The sequence below is a fragment of the Crocodylus siamensis genome, chromosome 5, assembly GCF_052110815.1.
Source record: "Crocodylus siamensis isolate JL-2025a chromosome 5, ASM5211081v1, whole genome shotgun sequence".
NCBI classification, from domain to species: Eukaryota; Metazoa; Chordata; order Crocodylia; family Crocodylidae; genus Crocodylus; species Crocodylus siamensis.
Window position 1 is genome coordinate 166,741,937 of NC_143399.1, and position 22,912 is coordinate 166,764,848.

The 22,912-nt window shown below is 39.8% G+C and overlaps 1 protein-coding gene across 4 annotated transcripts in view; it reads left to right on the plus strand.

The window, feature by feature from the left end:
• Positions 1-22,912, plus strand: part of SLC25A13 (solute carrier family 25 member 13) — a 133,210-nt gene that overhangs the window by 26,453 nt on the left and 83,845 nt on the right. For all 4 annotated transcript variants that reach the window (XM_090046976.1, XM_090046980.1, XM_090046978.1 and 1 more), the window contains exons 2-4: positions 4,871-4,924; positions 12,081-12,223; positions 19,718-19,833. In XM_090046976.1, the coding sequence (XP_089903102.1) occupies positions 4,871-4,924; positions 12,081-12,223; positions 19,718-19,833 (313 nt within the window). The remainder of the gene's footprint in view (positions 1-4,870; positions 4,925-12,080; positions 12,224-19,717; positions 19,834-22,912) is intronic.

Consider the following 22,912-nt stretch of genomic DNA (forward strand, 5'->3'; position numbering starts at 1 on the left):
GGTGCAAGTGTGTCTAGAAATGCAAAACAAAACAAAAAGTTTTTTTATGTCAGTAGTTTAAAATGCCTATTACTAAATAGTGGTTGTTAGATGGGCATTGGCAGATATGGTGGTTAGCCATTGGCTCTCGGTATTGGCGAAGAAAATCTTTACCTGTGGACCCCTAGTTTTTAATAATAACGATGAAGTTCTGGGGCCAAGCAGAAAGGCCATCTTGCTTTTTCTTGGGATTATAGAAAGTCCCTTCTGGCTTTAAGTATGTATAATCATCTGACTTCTTGAATAACGAGCTACGTATTTTGTTGCAACATAACTTGTGACTAGACCAGAAAATCTCTCTTAGAAACTGTTAGGCTGCTATCGTGAGCTAAAGGCTTCAAGGGATAGAGAATCCACTACACACTTTGGTAGCCCTGTTTTAATGATTTCTGACTTTTACTATTAGTAGGGTGGGAAGTTTGTTGTTTCTGTGATGATCCAGGAAATGTGAGAGAAACAAGGTTTTTCAGTGCGATATTTTTTTTTTTTTTTAATTGGATCAGCTGTATAGTTGAAAGAAAGGTTAGATAGTCTTACAGCCACAAAATGTTCTTGTTCATGTCTGGGGCACATTATCTCCACAATCCTTGCTTTTACTGTTAGTCACTTTATTTTTCCATTCTGAATGTTTCTAACTTCATTTTCCAGTTGCCAGATCTTCTCACACCTTTTGCTAGATTAAAGAGGATTTTAGCGTCGTCGCTCCTCTCTATGGAATTTGGTATAGTGTAGATTATGACCAATTTGTCTCTTAAATCTTCTCATTATGCTCAATGGATTGAGTTTCTTCAGTCATTATGAAAAAGGCTTTCCAGACCTCAAATAATTTGTGTAGCTGTCCTGAATACTCTCCAGACTTTCAATCTTTTTTTAAATGAGTGGATATGAGAAATAGCCTCTGAGAATATAAAAAAGACCCTTTTCATATAGAGTAGGATGAAGGGATGGTTTTGATTTCTCCAGCCTGTTTTCCTCCCTAGTCCACGTGGTTCCCAGGTCTTGTAGTGTCTTCCTCTGTAATTTAACAAAAGTTCCTCACTTTCTCTCTGGGAGGGACTAAAATACATGCTGATGTTGTGAACAGCGTGTCTTGGGGCATCCTGATACTTGCATCACCTCTGTACTCCAGATGTGCCCACTGATATTAACTAATTCACTCGCCACTGACCATGTTGTCAAATGGTGTCTTTTCCCCATCCTGTCAAAGTCAGACTGCTTACATTTGCCATCTAACCCCTCTACCATTGGACATTAATTCTCACCCTATTTCTTGCTACCATTTCTGTCTCTCTCTTTCATCTGCCCTTCCTGTATGGCTTCGTAGGGATAGAATGTTGTATTCTGATTTCTTCAACCTCTCCACTCTTCTTTCAAATACCTCCTATGTTACTTTCAATAAACAAATCAACTGGAGATGGTTGTTTTAAGAATCCTCCAGTATATTTTCCCTTTGTGCGTCCTATCTCCTGTATCACTTAAAAAAAAGCTTCTCAAAGGAGGGCCTGTCATCTTTCTGTGTGTTGTCCAGGACAGAGCATGTTGTTAATCTTGAAATAACCTCAAAAGTGTGGTCAAGTCAGTAAGGCAAGGTTCTTTGAGTAGGTGTGATATCTTTTATTAGACCAACTGAATAACAGAGTTAGTAATAAAGCCAGTTTGGCAGGAAAGAATCTGCATAAGTATGAATTCAAAACAAGGGAAGCTAGAGGAGACTGAGTAACAATCAGAAAACTCCAAGCCTGTGGATCAACTCAGCCCTCCAAGCTCCATTTTGAGAGGCAGCCCTATTTCTAGGCCAACTCCTGGTTTTCCAGCAGTCCATTTTTATATTCCTTTTCCTTAACCACCTTTGCTAGAACAGGGGGAGTAAAGGTTTCGAATGCTGGGGATGAGGCAACATTTTCTACTTCACTGGGGAGCAGCCTTTTTGACAGGTGTGCCACACATTAACTCCACATTATCCCTGAGTGCCACTCAGATCCCTTTCCTTGTGTATCAGCTGCTCTGTTTTGCATTTTCTGCCCTATCTGCCACTATGTTGCCTGTCTCCTCCCTGATCTGCCACATGCTATACAGAAGTTGTCTATGCTACTTGTGGCATACTTGCCAATGTAGGTTGGCCACCCCTGCTCCACTTCATACAGTTAACTACAACTTAATATAATTTAATGCACATATTTTGGATAAAACTTTCAAAGAGTCTGTATTGTTTGGGAGTAAAATCCATTTTGACTTTGTAGATTTTACTCTAGTTTTCATTTTTTGGTGCAACATTGCCCTTTGTTAATATCCTGTATGGTTTAGCTTGTTCTCAGATCCTGTTTATGGTCTTAAAAAACCCCCCAAAACTTTCCATAATCCAGCAGTTCTCTACCAAATGTGTGCTAATGAAAGCCAGCTACATTTTTTAAGAGGTAGCACCATTCACAAAGCCACTCTTTGTGCAGAGTAATAACAAACATTATCTCACTTGGATATGCTTTTTCAAATGTCTCTTCACGTGATGAGACAGATGCCTGCAAATTCATGGCAGAGGTTTTTGCGTTTTTGTCCTTCCACAGGAACAAAATGGAATTGAAACTATTGCCTATCAACAAAAATTGACATTCATTAAGTACTAATTTAACATCCTATTTTTAAGACGATTTTTCTGAAACAACAGCACAAGCACTGTCTGGTCAGTGTATTCTGAGCAAACCAGCTGTTAGCTTACACAGCTTGTCAGCCTCCAAGTTCCTCACACTCTCCTCATTTGGCTTTGAAAACTGTTTAACTTCTAACGGAATGATTTTTCAATATGGTGAATGAAAAATGTGAGAGAGACCTTCTTTCAGATAGTGAACCTGTTGGTGACAATGCATCCTCAGTAGCAGATCACTTTCCTAGTGTGAATAAGGCTTGTGTGTGTGTGCCTTGTCTGCATTTACAATTTAATTGTAACTGTTAATATTTTTTACTTAATTGCTTAGTTACATTGACATCAGTGGAAGCTGTAGTTGACTTACTGATTCCCACAGTCTTTCAGTCTTGTTTCCATGTAGCTGGCTCTGGGGAAATCTAACCAATAGGGGACTTAAAATGGCTGCTGGAGTTTGGGGAACCTAGGGTATGTGCCTCTCTATGTTGTTTAATGCCACTGTAATTAGACCAATATGAGCCATCCTATATAAATATCAAAAACACAGTTTCCCATGTCTCCTTTTCCTTTCAGTTATTTCTACAGTTAACATTTTGCAGCAATTAAAACATTGTGAGGGATAAGGTAAAAGTAAATTTATCGACAGGGAGATCCCATACAGATAATTGTTCATTTTGGAGTCAATAAATCCCTTCTGTCAATTTGCTGGTTGTACTGTGGAATTGAGCACAGAAGTGCTGCAGAGATCAAGGGACCTTTCTACAGAATTTAGGTCCAGCTTGCGGTAGAATGCCAAAGACCTCACAAATGGGCTCTCGAGTAAATAACCAGCTTAGTACAAGCTTATGACACTTAGAACAGCATGTACACTCAGATAACACACATTTTTGAGAGTCTCAACCCCACAATTGCACTTTGATTCTGCAGCTGCTTCTATGTGGGCAGATCCTTGGGCAAATGTAGGATCAGGGCCCCACCTGTGGAGTCTGTCTGTTTGGGTCCATAATAAAAATAGCATTGTTAGTTCCACTAGATAGTCCTTATTATTTTTCACTAGGACACAATACAGTCCCTACAGCTACTCTAATTATCATCATTTTTAAATTATAATGCATAGTTCTTAACTAAAACTCACTGTGCATTTTGGGGGTTGAGTTTTGTCACCTTTTTTGATCATTTATAGCATCCGCATCTAGTTTCAGAAATAATTTTTCATTGTCCATTTTCTACGGCAGTTTATAGCATAAGTTACTATACTCCTTATTTTTTTGGTATAGCATTGCCTGTTTACACTTACTCAAATGATCAGTGGGTCCTGGTTATGACTGTAAACTCCATCTGACTGGAGGACCTGGTAGCAGTGTGATGGGGCTACTTGTGGTGCATTAACTCCTATAAAATACCCCAATGTTGCAACCTCCAAAGTAAGGTGAGCATAGGGCATCTCAAAACCCTAGCCTGTACTGCCTTGTTGAGTACTCCTTGGTTGGAGAAAGGTTGATGACCCTTAGCCTAACAGAAACGTGACTTCGCTGAGCAGTTAAGAAGTCACCAGTGTTTCTTATCTGTTGCTGTCTCTATTTTGGGTTTTCTTAGGCAAGGTTTTTAATGCTTTGCTTCCATCAGGTATACATTGGGGTAGAATTTGTTTTGTAAATCAGAAAAGGGACACACTTTACTGCAGATTAATTGAGGATGTAAGCAGACAGCACATCAGCTATGATTGCCTGTTTGTGCTCTTGCCCTTCAGTAAATGGAAGGTAACACTCGATTCTGAGGGATGAACTTCCAGCTTGTTACTGCAGAATTGCCTCATGGTAACTTTTTGTGCACTCATACCCCTGGGGGAAAGATGCTAGAAGTGTAAAAGTCTGTGTGGCAAGCACAGTATTTTGCCTAAATGCAGCCAATGGGCAGTTTGGTACTTAGACAGTTATGCTCACTGTTGTTTTGTGCTTGTTTAAGAATTGTAGAATTGCTTTAGAGAAACATTTGTAGCAAAAAGGTTGAGTAACCAAGTATAAATGTTAAGCGCATAAAGTAAACATGACCAACTAAATCAGTATCTAATTTATCTAAGGCTAACACTTATTTTCATCATTCATTCTTTTGTTTGAATGCTTTCTTTTTAAATGACACTTTGACATCTTTTGTATAAAATATGCATATTAATGTAATTGTATTTACTTGTAGGTGGCTCAAACCAAGAGAGCTGATCCAGCTGAGTTGAAAACAATATTTTTGAAGGTATGTAGAGAGTAAATATTTTATCCTTTCAGCCTAAATTTTCCATATCTTTTGCTCCTTTATTGCAGTATTCAACTCCTGATAGTTTTTCAACCATTAATCACTCACTGTATTATTACCATGTTAGACTTAAATACCACTATCAAAATTGAACAATGCTCACCAAGAAGTCAAATATATTCTTGAGTGATTATTGTATTGGCTCAGAAAAATATTACTATCTTGGAGGGGAAAAAAAGCATTGTTCAGAAAATGGGATAGGAATTTCAACATGCTTCCTACACATGGTACAAATATTAGTGTAGACAGGTTGCTGTTAGACTACAGGGTAAATTGTCTTCTCCCATTTGGGTTGTGCCAATGCTTTGCTTTTTTAGAGGTGTAGGCGGGATCAACATGTAAGAAGTTGGCTGTCTTTTGTCAGCTTTTTGTTTCTGTTTCTTCCCGGATGCTATGGAAGAACAATAGAATGTACATTTACTTAGATGCTTAAATTTAAGCATATGTGTGCTGGATTTTGACCTTAGCCTGCAATAACGACGATAAATTAAGGGGGTGGGGGAAACGGGATGCTTCAGAGCATAGTGGGTATGGCCGTCTGTGGATAGTATATCCTTATCTGGACAAGTGTCACTAAATATTTCTACAGGGAAGATATAATAGCATCATAGAACAATAGGGTTGGAAGGAACCTTAAGAGGTCATCTCTCCAGCCTCCTGCTTAACACTGGATCTATCCTTGTCCAAATCATCCCAGACAAGTGTTTTTCTACTAGTGCTTAAAGTTCTAGTGCCAGGGATTCCATAACCTCTCTGTTGCAGTGCTTATCCACTCTCGCCCACACGTGGATGGATAGATGTATAATTCCCCTTCAGGTCAGCTCAGTGCAGATTCTAATAGTGGTGACTTCCTGAACCTAAACTTCTTCTGCTGCGGTCAACATCTTTGCAAGAGTCTTAATACTACACTAAATTCTCTCCCAGTTTCTTATATTTGTGAACTCTTTACTGTATCTTTCATATGTTTTGCTGAATTGTTGCTGTTGATTGTGAAATGCATCCTCTGAATATATTCATGTTCCTAAAGTTAGACACACAGTTATGAAAAGCGAGCTTTAAAAGGTGTGAGGTTTTGAAATCTGAGAGAAAAATCTCTGCCAAAAAATAATGGCCTTTTGGCCATTCTTGTTAACACTTGAAGAGCTGGAAGGATCAGGCAGAGGAAGCAGGCCAGAAAGACCCTAGTGATTTCTTGTTTCAATGATGAGGAGGAAGGTGTGGTCTAAAGTGAAGACCCCCTGTCCCTGTTGAAAAATAGATTATTCTGTTTTCTCAAAACAGCGCAGCATTCTCATGGTACATGCAGAGCATTCCCTTTGAGGGTACCTCTTAGTACACCCTGCTTGCCAGTAGAGGTTTTCTTCAGCTGCTTGAGGCTGTGAATATGATAGGTCCATATGGAAACATGTCAAGTATACTAGTAAAAAGACTTGCATTCTGTGCCCCTTTTTCTGCTCTTCTAATCTCCACTTCCCATTAGACTGAAAGGGAGATGACTCGGTGGTCACAGATGAATTAAATGTGATCTCAGTATTTTATTTAAAATAGTACAGAAGATGTATCACCATTCCAATGCTGGCATATAGCCTACAAGCTAGTTGTGGTCCCAAGCATGAATTAAACAGCTCCTGTCTGTGTCTCCATAGTTGGCAAGACCAATCCAATTATCTTTCTATATTGAAGGTCTCTTTTTAAGAAGGACCTGCTTTTATGAGTACAATTTAACAGTATTTTTTTTACTTATTTATTTGTAGTAAAGAATATTGTAGTGTGCTGTTTTGGCAAAGGCATTTTTAAACCCAAATAAAATAAGGGAAAAATGCTCTTAAATTGTATTTATAAATAAACAGTACACTACATTATTCTTTATTGTGCAGAAATAAACATGACTAGCAAATTATTCCTTTTCTAATTGAGTCACATTATATAAATTTGGCTTAATGCTTAGTCATTTAAAAACAACTTTGGATATTTTTTTTATAAAGAAAAAGACCTCTCAATGAAATGCTTACATTTTTTACTTAAAATGGGACAGAATTGGTTAATATTATACCATCTTAAATGTATGGAAGCAAGTTACCAAGAAGCCATTAAGTTACTATGGTATAATATCAAATTCTCTGTGGGTATAATTGCCAAAATGGAAAAAATACAATTGTAAAGAACTATATTTTTAATGTCTGCTCTAAAACCAATACAACTGATTTCTTTTTCTCTTCTTTGTTATGATAATTTACAAGAAGTAACTCTACTTTTTTAAGTCTTCTACCATAACGCCTAGGAGATTAGACTTTAGTCAAAATGAGCAAGCTGACATTTTTCAAGGTCATTTTCTATATGTAGTATAGAATACGTGATTGGATTTTAGATACACATAAGTAAATCACAATGACAAGAAGCAGGGGGACACTGAAACCTTGTGCTGTTTTCTGTTATTGAGTGTCCTTAGCAGGGGGTTAGTCAGGAAGGGAAAAATGAAATATAGAAGCCTAGACTAGCTGACTTATTTAATTTGTTTCTTGATAACAGTTGTGTTAAAAGTTTTTGAGCCTGGGATTCTAAAAGATTCTTTTTCCTGCAAGCAGTTGAATTGAAATCAGTTGATCTGCTAGATATTATAAAAGTATACTATTGACAGTTCTTCTAGCATATCAACTGGTAAGCTTGCTCCTAAGAACGCTATTGAAATATAAACTCCTAAATGCTACCTGGCATGTACCTATATATCAGGTGACCATAAGGAAATCTGGGACATCTGGAACACTGCCCCCCCGCCCCCCAAGTTAGTGGTGTTGCTGCAGGCAGCCTGCAGAGACTGGTGGACAGAGGTTCATGCACAATCTGGTGGGGAGGCAGAGCTGCTAACCAGCCGGGACTGGGCTTCAAATTCTGGGACTGTCTGTGTAAACCGGGATATATGATCATCCTACTTTACGTGTCAGTAATAGTTTAGTCTTTTCCCACCCCATACTCTGTTTGGTTTTGCCTCCGAAATGTAAAGAAATTACAGTTTCTGTAAGACCTGCATTTACATTGCAATGAAACATCTACATATTCTAATTCTCAAAGGGATGTCAAGTGTGTGAGCCTACAGTAGAAGTAATAGTACCATGAGACACCCATGTGGCTTTACAAAATGAAAACTGGCAGCTTCCTTCCCCTGTCAGAGGTATAGCAGTATAAAGCAAAAACACATGTCTTTGAACTATACCACAGCATAGCGAGATGCACCTAATGTATTAATGTATGGTAACAGAAGCATTTTCAAAAATCGTTCCTTACCATTATGTTTTCATTTTTAAAGTTTTTGCAGTTGATTTGAAGGCAAATCCCATGTTTAGCTTTAGATATACAGGTTTCCCTCGATTTATGTGGGTTCTTTATATGGAAATTTGCTCTTATGCGATGAGCATATTTAGACCCAGGATTTGTTATATGCAAGATAAATTTGCTCTTATGTGATCAGGATAGATGCCCCCTCCCACCTAAGCAGGCAAGTCTGCGTGAGGAGGGGAAAGGGCCATGGCCCCACTCACCCCAGCCCTGGCTGCAGCGGCCCCGGGAGCGGCCAGTATCAACTGCCTGCAGCCGCTGGACTCCACTATGCTCCACCTATCCCACCCACACCTGGGCTCCGCTTGTCTGCACTCACCTCTGCTTCTAGGCTACCCTGTGCCGTGGTGCAGGCAGCTGGTGTCAGCTGCTCGCAGGGCCACTCCAGCGCAGTCTGGAATGAGTGCGGCAAGTGGCCCGTGGGCGGCTCAAAGCACAACACTCACCCCGGCCCCAGGAGGGGCTGCAACTAGCTGCCTGTAGCAGCTGGGCTGCACCATGCCACGAACACCCTGGGGCTCTGCCAGTCCTCACTCACCCCAGCTCCTGCTGAAGCAGCCCAGGGAGCAGCTGATGCCAGCTGCCTGTAGCCTCTGGGCTACACTGTGCGATGGTGCAGGCAGTTGGAGTTGGCCACTCCTGGGGCCAAGGTGAGTGCTGCACCCTGCGCTGCCCGGGGCTCTGCTTGTCTGCACTCACCCCAGCCTGTGCTGGAGCAGCCCTAGGAGCAGCCAACACCAGTTGCCTGCACAAGGGTGTGGTGCAACGTAGGAGCAGAGGATTGCAGACAGTGGAGACAGGCATAGCACAGTGGCTGCACGTACCTGGCACTGCCCGCTCCTGGGGCTGGGGTGAGTGCTGCTCTGTTTCCTCTACTTTGCTGCCTTGTGCAGCCCTGGGAGTGGCACCCCTTCTCCCACACCCTAGTCCCAGCCTTATTCCCTCCCTGTTTCACCACCATGGGATCCTGTCCCTATTTGTTACACTGTAAAGTGGGTTCGCTTTATGCGAATTTGATTTATGTGTTCGTCTCCGGGAATGCATGTACTGCATAAATTGAGGGAAACCTGCATTATATTTTGACACATAATTAGGGATCTTAAATTTGGGGAAAGCTGCTAAGAGTAGGCAGGTTGAGAGGTGGCAGCAGGAAAATTATTACTGCTGAAATATTAAAATATTTTGTTGTTGTTAAAGAACTTGGATTGTGTTGGTTGGGTTCTCTTCAAGGCTCATAGGGTTGGCTGTGCCTACAGGTGTCATGGGAGTAGTGGCAACTTCTAACACAAATATAAATAGGATCTTGTACTTTTGATCTTCTTTCTCTGTTACTGTCTGTGGTTTCTGGATATCTCTCAGTTTATAAATGTCTGATGTTGCCATTCTCTTGTTCCTGTTTTCTTCATTTTTCTTCCTCTTTTTTTTTTTCTCCCTGGATATCGTCTGGGGAGACAGCACTGTATGGGGTTATGAAATTAACTAAGGCCAAACTGTTTCTTTCTTTTTTCTGATATAGCCATTTTATAATTAGCTATTGCACAGCAGTGTTCCCAAAACAGCTGCTCTGTGTGAACAGTATTCTGGGATAAGTACTCCAGTCACAGAAGAAAGTAATTATTCTGGAATAAAATCACTCATATCCTGGCACATTTGTGTTCACACTGCTATTTTTCAATAGCTTAATCTGTGGGATAGCTGTTCCAGTATAGTTAAAAGGGCTCTGAAATACTTCACTATTGGTTTAAGAAGGCAGAGAGAATGGATAAGCACCTGATGAAGTCCCATTGTAGTCAGTAACAGGGATCCAGGTTTTCTGTTTCCCATGGGAAAATGGAGAAAAACGCAGGTTTCCTTCTTTACCCAAGGAAAATGTGGATTTTTTATTTTAACAGAAAAGTGCATGCATTTTTGCAGAGAGGTCTCTGCGGGCTGGCGGGGTTGCAGGATGCAAGAGCTGGGGGGCAGTGGGAGGAGGGCAGTCAAGTAGGTGGTGCCATGTGCATGTATATGCAAATGGCCACCAGGCAGTCTGGAGAGCAGTTCCCACAAGTAAGTCCAGTGGGGAGTGGGGAGAATTGAAGCTGCCATAGGGTGGGAGGGAGTTAATTGGGCAGGGATGGGGCTGCTGCTCAGCCAGGCAGTGCTTGGGGGCTGGGGCTGCTCCCCACTGCTGTGCCCACTCCCAAGTGGGGCAGAGGAGACCCGTGCTCCCCATATCAGTGTGTGCCGGGTGGGTGCAGTCTGCCTGCTGCCCTAGGCTTGTGTTCTCTTCCCTGCTGCCCTCCCCTGGGGCCTCTGCAACCCAGTGGGTATGACCTGGAGCTGCAGGGCAGAGCAGGGCCACGTGGGGATCTCCTTGCTGCTGCAAGCTCTACACTGCCCTGATGAGGCCCCCCCTGCCTGTGCACAGTAGCAAGAGGCACAACCCTGTGCCACTCTCCCTCTGCAGGCAGAGGACGCATTGCCTCGGCAGCATAGAGCTTGCAGGAGCAGGAGATCCTTACACAGTCCTGCTGTGCTCTTTAGTGCTGGGTCACACCTGCTGGGCTACTGAGGCCTGAGGGAGAGCATCAGGGTGGGGAGCGCAAGCCCTCAGAGGGAACCCCTTGCCTTGTGCACTGATCTGGGGGGCATGGGTCCCTCCTTCCCTCTTGGGAGTGCATGCAGCGGTGGGGAGCTGGCCCCACTCCCCACCTGAGCCTGCAGCAGAGGGAGGGGAGCCAGGCTACGCTCTGCTGCAGTAGTTGCTGCCTCCTGCGGCAGTGTCTTAGGCTCAGGCACTGCTGTGGGGGAGCAGTGGACTGTGGACCCAGGTCCTTGGCCCCATAGACCTGGCATCTGGGGGCTCCCTCTGATAGGACTGGGGGAGGTTCAGGGCTATGGGTGGGGGGTGAGGGGCTGTGGACCTTCATTCTGTGAGTACAGGGGAATGGGGAGCTCTGACTTTTCCAGGATTAAAAAACCCCCAAATCTAATACCAAAATTTATAGGTATTTAGAATTTATTTTATTATAATGATTGAAGCACTGATAGCTTCCAAATTGCTTTAAAATTGTAGATATATCAAGAAAATATTGTGTGTGTGTGTATGTATGTATGTGTATATGTGTATGTATGTGTATATGTATATATGTATAGTGGCCTTTTGTTTTAATGACAGATTTGGGTATTTTAATCAGAGAACTTGCAATTTTTTTTTATTAGGGAAAACAAGGATCCCTGATCATTATAAATTAAGCATGTGCTGAAGGTCCTGACTCTGGAAAACACTAAATGCAGAATTATTTATTGTTGCCCAACTAAATTAGAGGGAGTACTGATTTTAATATTTGTTTGGTTGTATATCGTAAAATGGTTTTTTTGGCTACAAAGCTGATTTTGGCAAACTTTGAAGTAAGTAGTGGCCTATGGTCTTTGATATATCTGTTACCTTTCTTTTCTCCCCCCATACACCTTTAATTACTTCTCTCACCTGTTGCATTTTGTTTTAAGATGCATTGTAAATGCTTGTATGTTTTTTGCACCCCCGCGCAATCCTGTGCCCTGGTGGCAGTGTCACATGGGGCGGCAGCTGCAGCCAGGGTAGTGGTTGCTGTTTTTGTGCCTCTCCTACATGTTGATGCCTGGAACTGGTGCCCTGGTGCCCCCTCCCTTAGTTATGATACTGACCTGATGGGCCAAATCTTGATTGGCACTTTTGAGTGCTGCTGGAATGCCAATAAAGAACTCATTTGAGACGCTTAACATCTTTTTCCTTTTACAGTATGCAAGTGTTGAAAAAAATGGAGAATACTTTATGTCTCCTCATGACTTTGTCACCCGGTACCTGAAGATAATGGAAGATGGGGTTCCCGATCCAAACTCTGTAAAGCTTCTAGCGGGTGTGGTGGATCAGACCAAAGATGGGTATGTGTTCTGTTTTTCATTTTAATTGTAACCAGATCAGAAAAATTATATGAACTCTCCTTCTAAGAGAATCTGATCTCTCCACCGTTCAAGTGTCTGCATTCTACAGCACTTGGAGAAATTGCTAACATACCTGACCTAAAGCTCCCATTTCATAGAGGAAACAAGCCTTCAATAACCTTCAGAGTGAAATGTGTCAAAGGCATGTTTCAAACAGGGTTTGGAAAATTACCAGTCCAAGAAATAAATCTACAGTAGGAGTGAAAGATACTAAAACTGTGCACATTGCTGCAATTTAAAGGCATGAAATGGTTACACCCTGTTTTGTACTGTATCAAACAGTATTGTACTGTCAGTCAATTTTATGTTTACTGACTTAGTATTTTGTCTTTCAGACTCTCTCTTTCTTTTGTCATATTTTTATCTTTCTTTGGTTTCCTTCCATTATTGTTTTCTCTTTCTTTGGGATAATGATCATTAAAAAGGTGGAGATAAATCAGGAAGAGAGGGAAGGTTTGACAAAAGTAAGTCTATGGAGCTTTGGCCTGGCATGATTCTCTGTAACACTAGTGAACACTTACAAGGCTGTAGTCAGTTTTTACTGCTGCTACTTGTCAAAGTTATGACCAGCAACCAACGCATTTGAGGAGTCTCTTTGTAGACATTGGAAGATAGTGCTGTTGCTGTTTACACATGGTACACATTTGTAAGGTTGACATCCTCAACAGTTGAGGTTAACATCTCTCTTTTTTTTCTTTTTTCTTTCTTATTTAATGTGGTCCACACATTTGTTATCGGTACATTAGGCAGGTTGCCACTTCAGCCCAGATTTAATGTTTTTTTTTCAAACACTGGCTTAAAGGGTATTTAGAAAAAACTTAAAATTTGAAGTTCATAGTTTGGGTTTTTAAAAAGCAGAACATTTAAAAAATGATTCATAGTGCAAGGCTGAGTGATGATTGTTGTTTGGAGTAGAATGTGATTCAGGTAAGAAGCAAGAATAGAAAATGCATGCTTTCTACAGATTGGATGTAGATATAACCAAGTACTTTAGTGTTCATTTTTATGCCCTCTCTCTTGCTCACCTGACCCTCTCAAACCTCCTGTGGTTAGGAACTGTAGACCTTGCAGACAAGTTAACATGATGATTGCTATCCCTGGTAAAGGAATTCTTTAAAAGGTTACATAGCTGTAATGCAGTGAGAAAGTGATGGCTTCAAATGGAGTACAACTGGAAGTGATAAACCCTTCTCAGCTTTCTACCGCTCTTCCCTTCTTCTGGTATGTACAGGTTGATTTTTCTGTCTTATGCAGCTTCAAAGCTATTATGTAATGGGAACATTGGAAGTATGACACATACCTTCTGCATAAGGTAGCTTGCTCTAGAAGAGATGGCAAAATCTTAAAATATGTATGTAGCTTATGTTAACTCATTGACAAATTAAGGTCATAAACTTACCTTGTTGCAAAATCCTTGTTAGCTACAAGAGTTTGCATTTGCAGTGGAGATACCACTAATCTAGAGTACATTTATTGCAATCAACTAGCAGCAGTTAGTCAATGAATATTTGTTATCTTTTGAAAGTCTCTTGTAGTTTCCAGGCTGTCCTCTATCAGATGGGCTGGACCATTCTGAACAAATGGCAAAGGTTCAGAAAGCCAAAGAATTTGATAGCTTCCTGTTGTCTAGTGTCACATGATTATCTTACCACATGCCCTGATAGCACATTCCATTCAAATGGCGGCTAAAGACTCCAGTGAATGATTGTCTTCTACTTTGGTTTGCTCTTGGTTTTTTGGTTCTGATAAAAGGTTGCCTTCTCTAAAACAGGCTGCAGCCTAGTAGTCTGATAGCTTGTGCAAAGTGCAAGCTTGCTTTTGTAGCCTTGCCTTTTAACTAGCTACAGAATGTTCAGAGATTCATAGATGTTAAAGCCAGAAGGAAGTGTAATATAGTTCAGCCTGATCACTTTTGTAACAGGAGAAACAATGAGTTAATTCTGGTGTATTTTTAATGGTTTGAAATGCACGAGTGCAAAGTGCTTGTATAAATGCTTCTAGTATAAATGTCTTGGCTCTTTATGTCTGTCCAAGTAGTCACTTCAATCAGAAGATAAAACTGTCCCTCATGGTGGACAGGTACAATTACTGTTGTCCAGAGAAGCCAAGATGCTCCAGTGCTAGATTCTATAGAAATCTCTTAAGGCAGTCAAATAAAAATTGGACCATGAAGCAGCAGTTGACTGGTTAGCTAAAACTTCATAGGAATTGAGGATGTTTAACTGTTCATCCCAAAGTAATCTGTATAGGGTCCATATTGCAATCTCAAAAAGTATTGAAGGAACCATCTCTGTGCCAGTTGTCCCCTCTTGTGAAGAAAATCTGGCTCAGAAGTAGCACCACTTATGGCTCCCTTGCCCCTGGGTTCTGGCAGGTGCTATGAAGTTTTGTGCTTGTGAAGGTGGAGACTGAATGGATTTGACAGAAGAAATGTGTAGATCTTGAGGGGAGGAGGGGGAAGCCTGCATTATTTCCTCCTAATTCCACTTCTCCAGACAGCTCAATTGGAAGTGATAGTACAGACTAGGTTTGGATTATGTTTTACAAGGAGCCATACAGAGATGGTCATGGTAGCAGTTGTACTACAATTCCAGTAGAGCAGCACTGCCAGGATTTCATGTTTTTTGAGGGTTGGTCACAGGTGCTAGATGGTGTGACAAAGATGCTAGATCTCCATAAAGTTAGGCTGAGACTCTTGTGAGCCCTGTTGTAGGAGGAATAAGTCCTGTCCCATGTCAAGGAAATGGGGAAGAGCACTCTACTTAAGATTGTGTTCTGCCAAGCTCTCTTCTTTTTAATTGAAAAATACTTCAATTTGCTCAGATTGGATCAGAAGTGTCTTCCAACAATATGATGCCTGCACCAAGGCATTATCAGGAATAGTCCAGGCATTTCCCATTCTGTCTCCTGTAACATAATGTATTTTTGTCTGCTGTTGTACTTTAAATGCCTGTCTAACAAAATAAGTATTTACTGTACATCTCAGTTAGTTTGGACTGTAGTAGCTAACACATTTTCCTGAGAAATACTGTACGCTTTATTTTTAGAAAGGACAAACCATTCAGAAATAACTCTTGGAAATGCCAGCTTTTTTCATTTTTATTGAATATAAATTTATGTCTAATGCACCAATTTACGTTATACTTAGTTTACCTAGGTTGGAGTATAAAAATAATAGATATAGCTTCAATTTGTGTCCCATTATGTTATCATGCTTAAATTGCTGATACAGTAAAACATATGCATTGATTTCTGAAGAAACCTCTTCATTATTGCATTTGTATGTATTATTACAGTGGGTAATGGCTTTTTTTCTTTGTATGGCTACATGTGGACTTTTCTGGTAGAAAAGCTTTACAGCTGCTTGGCATGCAGATGCTACGGAGAGGAACACCAATATAAAAGCTGAGGGAGAGAGAGATAGGGAAGCTGTAAATAATGGTTTTGATGTACCAAATCTAGTGGGTGGATTAGCCTTGTGATTTGTGTGCCTCCGTTAAAATTCAGGATTTTATTCTTTCCTCAGTAAATTATACAAGCAATAGTAATACCAGTGTTAATGAGGGTAGGGTGGGGGTTGGAAGTGGCCTTTGACCACACAGAATATCTGGATGCTTGATTCATAATTTGTAAACATAGTGGTGCTTTCCCTCTGCATCAGTTAAAATACTGGATTATTTGGATTTTCTTTTTTTAGCCTTTCGGGTTATAAGTGAGCACTTGTTTATGTAGGTAAAATAACTCTTAAGTAGTATATTGAAGTTCATGTTAATATCTGCTGTTTAATGACATCTAATGATATTCAATGAAGGGTTATGCTAAACCAGAAAGAAAATGTGTTACCCAGGCAACTGCCCTTGAGCAGTATAGAGCATCAAGCATATGGCTATGTAGTACACATTATTTCAGCGTCTTTAAGCATTAAGAATCACACGTGTAATTGACTGTGAAAAATTACTGCTCAGTTACTGTATTGTATGGTCATAATAGAAGTAAATGAATACGTCATTGTTGTTAGAGCAGATCTGTTGGGAATCACTAGCAGGCTAGTCTACTTAAGGTGCAAAAATACAATAAGAAGAAAATAGCTGGTTTAATTAACATGTAAAAATTGGGTTAATTTGAATTCAGCTGGCACAGCAGATATTAATGGCTCTTCCTAATCATCTGGCTAGAACCTTGCATTTGTATACTTTTTCTTAATCTCCCATAACCATGAATAATTGTGTTTTAAAATTGATATGGGTTATTTTAATAATCTACCTTGGAATGACTTATTAGGGGTTCTTATTACTCAAAAATGCTGATGAACATTGTGTTCCAAATACAAAACCCTGCAGTAGCCTATATGGTGGGGAATCTTCATCAAAACCCAGTACGACCCACAGGTGCAGTGTAACATGTTGTTTTGATTTATTGTATGTTGGGCTCTACAACTCTGGTATATTAAAACGATTGTGCTACGAAAGGTATATTAATAAACCCAGCCCATTTACCTGTTAACCTATTCTCTCTATGCAATAATCACACAATTAAACATTAAAATCAATGTGTTCCTTTTTATAGCATGTATTCATAGCTACATTCCATTGTTGATGCTGTTGGGGTGTTTTTTAATAAGTATTTGTCCTTAGAAATCTTCCCCAACCCTCTTGCAGCATTGATAGCATTATCAAATCTATTTGCTTTTCATTTACAAGGATCAGTTGTTTCCACTTCCTCCCTTGCACATGAAATGGCCTGCTTGTTTTGGTTCACAAAGACTCTTGCTCTTCTCCCTCCTCCCCCAGTTTGGATGTCCTTAAAGCCTTGTTGCTTCATCAGTGCCCCTGTAAGTGTTGACTACCATATCAGTAAGCACAAAAAATCTATTTAATACATCCCATAGTTCTTATTCATTGTGTATTGTCTATATGTTCTCTGGAGTCTGAACCTTCTGCATTTTGTGTCTTGTTCACCATTTTAATAATTATCATCCTTAATAAGTAATAATTAATACTTTTTAGGTTTTAGGCTTTAATTGTAAAAAACAATAAAATAAGTAAATGCAGAAGTAAACTAAAAATAAATTTAAACTGATATTTTTTTGCTTCAAATCTGGAGGAAAAAATCACACCCACTAGGATTTTGGTTTTAAAAGAGTAAATATTGCCATGATGTGTCAGACCAGTGGACTGTGCAGTCCATTATTCTGTGTCAGTGGCACTAAGTGGTTCAGGAGGAAGTTATCTGTTATGCCTTTTCCTCATATGGTAAATTCTTGCAGGACCTGTCAGGGTGGTGACTTATTCACCAAAGTATGAATATTGTTATCCCTTATAAATGTTTAATGTAATTGATGATATATATATATTTGACAAGATTTTACTGATGCATATATAATCTTGTCAAATTCTTTTCCTCAATGTACTTCGTGGCAGCAAGTCCCAGAGGTAAAATATATTTTTTAATTGTAACAGTATATCCAACTCTCTTTTTCTTTCAGGCAGCTAAAAGACATTTCATTAAAGATGCCATAGGATCTGATCTGCAATTGTGCCTCCTGCTATGATGCACATACATGGCAGGAGGTGCAGTTGTGTGATCCCAATTGCACCCTATTGTGGATGCAGAGGTAGCAGGGAGTATGATCCTGGGCTGCCCCAACACTGGAAAGTAGCAGCCTGGATGCACGGTGCTTCCGAGGCTGGGAGTGCAAGTCATCTGATTGGCACTCCCAGGTGTGGGAACACACTGGAACTCTTCAGGGGCTCTCTGATCCCAAGGGCAAGACAACTGATCAGCTGGCTGCTTTAAATCTAGAGGAAGAAGGCTCTGATCATCAGCTTACTGGGGGTGCCTGCCAGCTGATTGGTGCTGGCCATAAATTCAGTTTAAGGCATTATGGGAACCAGCTTAGTCCTTATTTTATCATGCCATTAATTGCATAAATGTGTGGCTGGGTTACTACTTAGGACGTGATTAACTGGTCAATCACATCTTAAGTGCAACCTTAAACGGGGGGCTAAGTTTCATTGAATATCCCTTGCATTCCATGTCTTCAGATGCTTCTTATAAAACAGCTAATCTGTGGCTACGATTGCTGCAGTGCTGGTTTCCAAACTTTTTTTGGTTAATTTTATAACTTTATTGATATATGCTTAGTGGAAAAAAGCGCATCACTCATGATGAAACCAGATTGCCACTTTATTTAATGTCTCTATTTTCCAAACCATTGTAGTTGAACATTTTATTGAGATTATATGCAATGACACATTGATGGAAAAGATTTGGGATTCCAGCTAGCCTATAATCAGTTATGTGCATGAAGAGCTCAAATGATTTTTTTTCTGTGTGTATCACTTGTCATTTCCCTATGCTAAATTTTATCCAGCCTCATGTACTTACAAGCCCTCCAGTGAGCAATGTAAGTTCTCCTTCTGGTTGCTTTCCACACTCTGGGTTTCTAGGGAAGAGAGCATTCCAAGCAACCACTGAACAACAGACTGAATTTGCAGGCAGCTCTAGGTTGTGCCTTTTAGACATTCAAGAAGAAAGAGAAAGAGGACAGGAGGTCAGCACACTATCTCCTCTGCTCTAAAGACACTGACTCTCTATTCTGACCATTTAGTATAACCCAGAGAAGTTTTGAACCTGTCTGGTTCTTGTCAAAGTCTGATGATTTCATATACCAAACTATGAAGTAAGTAGAGAAAAAATGCTTTCAGCGCCTTGTAGATTAGGAGCCCAACTATAATTGAGTTAGATAAACAGCTCTTGGTTTGGAGGAGTATCCTGGCTACTAATTGAAGAATTGTGGCTTTATGTCCAGTGCATAAGGACTGTGATATATAACTAGAAAGTTGCTAATTTGCAGACAGTGCATCTTGGTTGGTTCCATTTGAAAATGAAGGACAGCAGTTAGGACTTAAGGGCAAGCTTTCCACAAATGCTTAAAGGTCTGTCTGCAACCCCAAGTTAGTTTGGATCCCAGAAGATGTGTAGTTATGGTGGCATAGAGAAACAGGGTGAATTAAGCCACAGCAGCTCCATGTTGTCATAAATGAACTGTTTCCAAAACGTAGCTTGGGTACTGCTATAGTTAATCTTCACTCTGCAGGGTAGATGTGCTTTAAGTACCTTGGTCCCACAAAAAGTTGATGAAACTTTTATTACTCAATATAGGACTTTCAAAAAACATTTTTTTTGTTTTACAGTAAGGCATGAATTGTTCTGGAGAAAAAATGCCCATTTCACCAATTTCCATCCAGTGGTAATGGGCTACTAGCACCCTTCTTACTGATACATTTTCGAATATACTGTAAACAAGAACTTATTGTGCCACCTTTGATTGAGGGCTTGTTTGTATGCTGGTTTGCACAGGTTGCATTAAACTGGTATTTGCATTTTCTATGAGTGACTACTTTCATGCTTCTTGTCTTGTCTTATCTGTAGGTTGATATCCTTTCAAGAATTTGTCGCATTTGAATCAGTTTTGTGTGCTCCAGATGCATTGTTCATGGTGGCCTTTCAGCTCTTTGACAAAACTGGCAAAGGAGAAGTTACTTTTGGTAAGCCATACTTTTATTTATGAGTTTTGTGATGTTCAGTATTCAAGTAAGAAAGTCAATTAAAATATCAGATTTCTACCAGCAAATGTTTTTCTTCAATCTTTACAAAAAACATCTACAGAGACTATAATTGAAAGATATTAGAGGCAAAGACTCTCTCCTGGGTCTTTTTATGTTTACTCTGGTTTATTTGTCTTTGCCTTTATGTATAATCATTTTTTATGCTTTCTTCTGGGTTATTTGCTTTCCCTTTTTACTTGCGTGAGGTTTCCCAAGTAGCAGGGTGGAGAGGAGTTAGGAAAGGTTGGTAAAACTGCAAAATTGCTGAACGATGTGGGAAAACATAGGACCTGCAATAAGTTTAAATGACTTTTTGTTGTTGAAGTTGGCTTTTTTTTCAAGTTGGTTTCCTTTTCAGCTTTAAAACTTTACTTAATAACATTTTTCTGTATCAAAGCCATTATTTTCCCTTACTAAAAACCTGTGCTACTCTTTGGGAGCTGAAGGGTTTATACTAAGAGTTTATACTAACTCCATAAGAAACACAAGAGGCCACTTTAAACCATGGTCATTGGTATTGTTTGTGGGAGTTGGTGTGTTGGTTTTTTTTTTTTTTTGAAACCACAGAGACAGCTTCTGACACATGTGAGTAGGGCAGGTGGCAATTACTCCTACAAGTTACCACTCTGTCTGGAAGAACAATACTCAAATTAGCAGTTGAGAATAATTTCTGAAAGTGGGCTGCAGTTCAAAGAGCCTTTTCCCCCTTTAAGTTCTGTAAGTATCAACAATATATAAAAACAACTATTTCCAGTTTGATATGTATGCACTCAGTGTACCTCTCCTCTTTGTGAGCGAACACTTCCAGATAAAAGGACAGTCAGATGAAAGTCACCACTTCTTTGTTTCTTTTGGATGGAATATACAAGGACACCCTTAATCCAAGAACCATTCGTCTTATTTTAATGTATACAGATGTGTTTTTTGTGTTAAAAGCTCTCCCCATTCTGTTTTAAATGGGAAGATTGCTATAGTAGTTTGTAGCATTTTTCCCCCAAAGATGCATTGGAAATTACTTGATATAGAAATGACTAGGCCTTAATAATGTTTAGGTCAATTTAGCTTACTTAGTTTATTTAATTTATTGGCATGTTGGTTGTGTGTAAAACATTAAAAATCTGTTACTTGTTTTAATAGTGTTAAAGTGATTAGAGACTAAGATGGTAATACAAAAATTGAGAGATATCAGAAAATAAAAGTTTTATTGTCTTTTGCTGTGGCACAGTCAGCTCTAGCAGCACCAGGGGCAGAAGACCCATTACCTTGGCTAGACCCAGAGCTCTGGCCAAGGTGGTGTGGCTTCCTGTTGTGGTCGTCGGTGCTCTGGTGGAGAGCCAGGGTACAGGCACCTGCAGTGGTAGCATGGTCAGAAGTCTTGCCAATGCAGCCAGAGTTTGCTGAGCCAAGTTTTTTACCCTGTCTCTGGCCATGGTGTTGCCCAGTGCTGCTCTCCCCAGAGCCCTGTCTGCTGCAACTGGATGCCCCACCACCATGGCTGGAGCCGGAGCAAAAGTCCATGGACCAGATGACCTGGATCAATGGGCTGGATCCAATTTATAGGCTCTGTTTGACATCTCTGCCTTAGACCAGCTGAGGCTGGTAGAATGTTAGTGATTCTACCAGGAATTGCCTGTTGCTGAGCTGTGCTTGCTTTGGAGCATCATTTGTGATCTAGAAGCAATTTAATGTTTTCATCTGTGATTTCATCTATGTTAAATTCTTGGTGTTCTTACTGGTTTGTTAACAAGTCAAAAGAAGCAATGATGAGAACAAAACCCCAAATTTTTGGGTTTTGGTATTCTGAGGAGAAATTTTTATTTAAAATGGTACTCTCCTACTGTATTTTTGGATGGCATGTTCAAGCATCTCAAACTCTAAAAGAAAGTTGTTGAGAAGTGGCAAAGTGACTCTAGGTAAGAAAGGAGCCTGCATGAGAGTAGGTCAGCGTCAAACTCATGTTGAAGAATTGTCTACTTGAAATTTCTTCTCTGCTGAAGTCTCATTTTGGCATAGATTTTCTTATTGCAACTGTCTTGAGATACATCATAAAGGGGACTCTGCTGAGGCTGGTAAGCTCTAGATATTTTTGTCTTTCTCCTTTTTCTTCTTTCAAATGTCAGCTTTCAGCTTCTACACAACACTTCTTTGACCCTTTTTCAAAGTAATGGGCGGTGTGATATTTGCATGCACTGCAAGGAAGAGATCTTTTAGTAAAAAAAAAAAGCGTTTCTAATTCCATCTCAAATAATAAATTATATTCATTATTCAGTGTGAAAGAGGTTGGTATTAATTATTATCACTTAATTCATTTTTTCACCGTTAAAATTGAGAAAAGATCGATTGAGTCTTTAAGTCAACTCTGGAAAATTAGGTAGGATGTTTTCTATACTGCTTCTTTTACATTGTTGAGTATTATGGAGTAAAAGAAAAGGAAAGGAATTAATCTCTGCTGATAAATGAAATATCTCAATTATTAAGTCATAAATTTGTAGCTGGCTTGAGTGTTGCACAGACAGACTATTCTAGTTTAAATGAAATGTAATGTAGGATTTTCCAGTAGTTAATTTTGTATCTTTTCCGAACTAAACTATACTAAGCATGTTGTCCAGTTCTGGCATTCCCAGAGATATGGTTATCTTGACACTGAAATTGCAGGCAAATATTTATAATTATTGTTTCAGTGGCTTAGATAATTTACTTAGTATATACCAGGCTATAGGTATGTGGGGGCTGTTCTAGGTACCATTGAAGTGCAGAGCATTATAGAGCATAGTTTAATTCCCCACTTTAAAATAAAAACATGTTTTGGCTACCATGCATGACTTTTGTTTATTAATTTTAGCTCTATGCTTTAGAGTTGTAGATTTTTTTCCCCTTAAAGTTAGGATTTTTTGGCTGATTGTTTAAATAAGTCTCTGTGGAGCTGGCCAAGAAAATTTGGGTTTAGAGCCAAAGAATGGCTACTGGTAAGCAGTGTGATAGCATAAGGATTATTTTTATTCTTTGTAGTTTACATTGA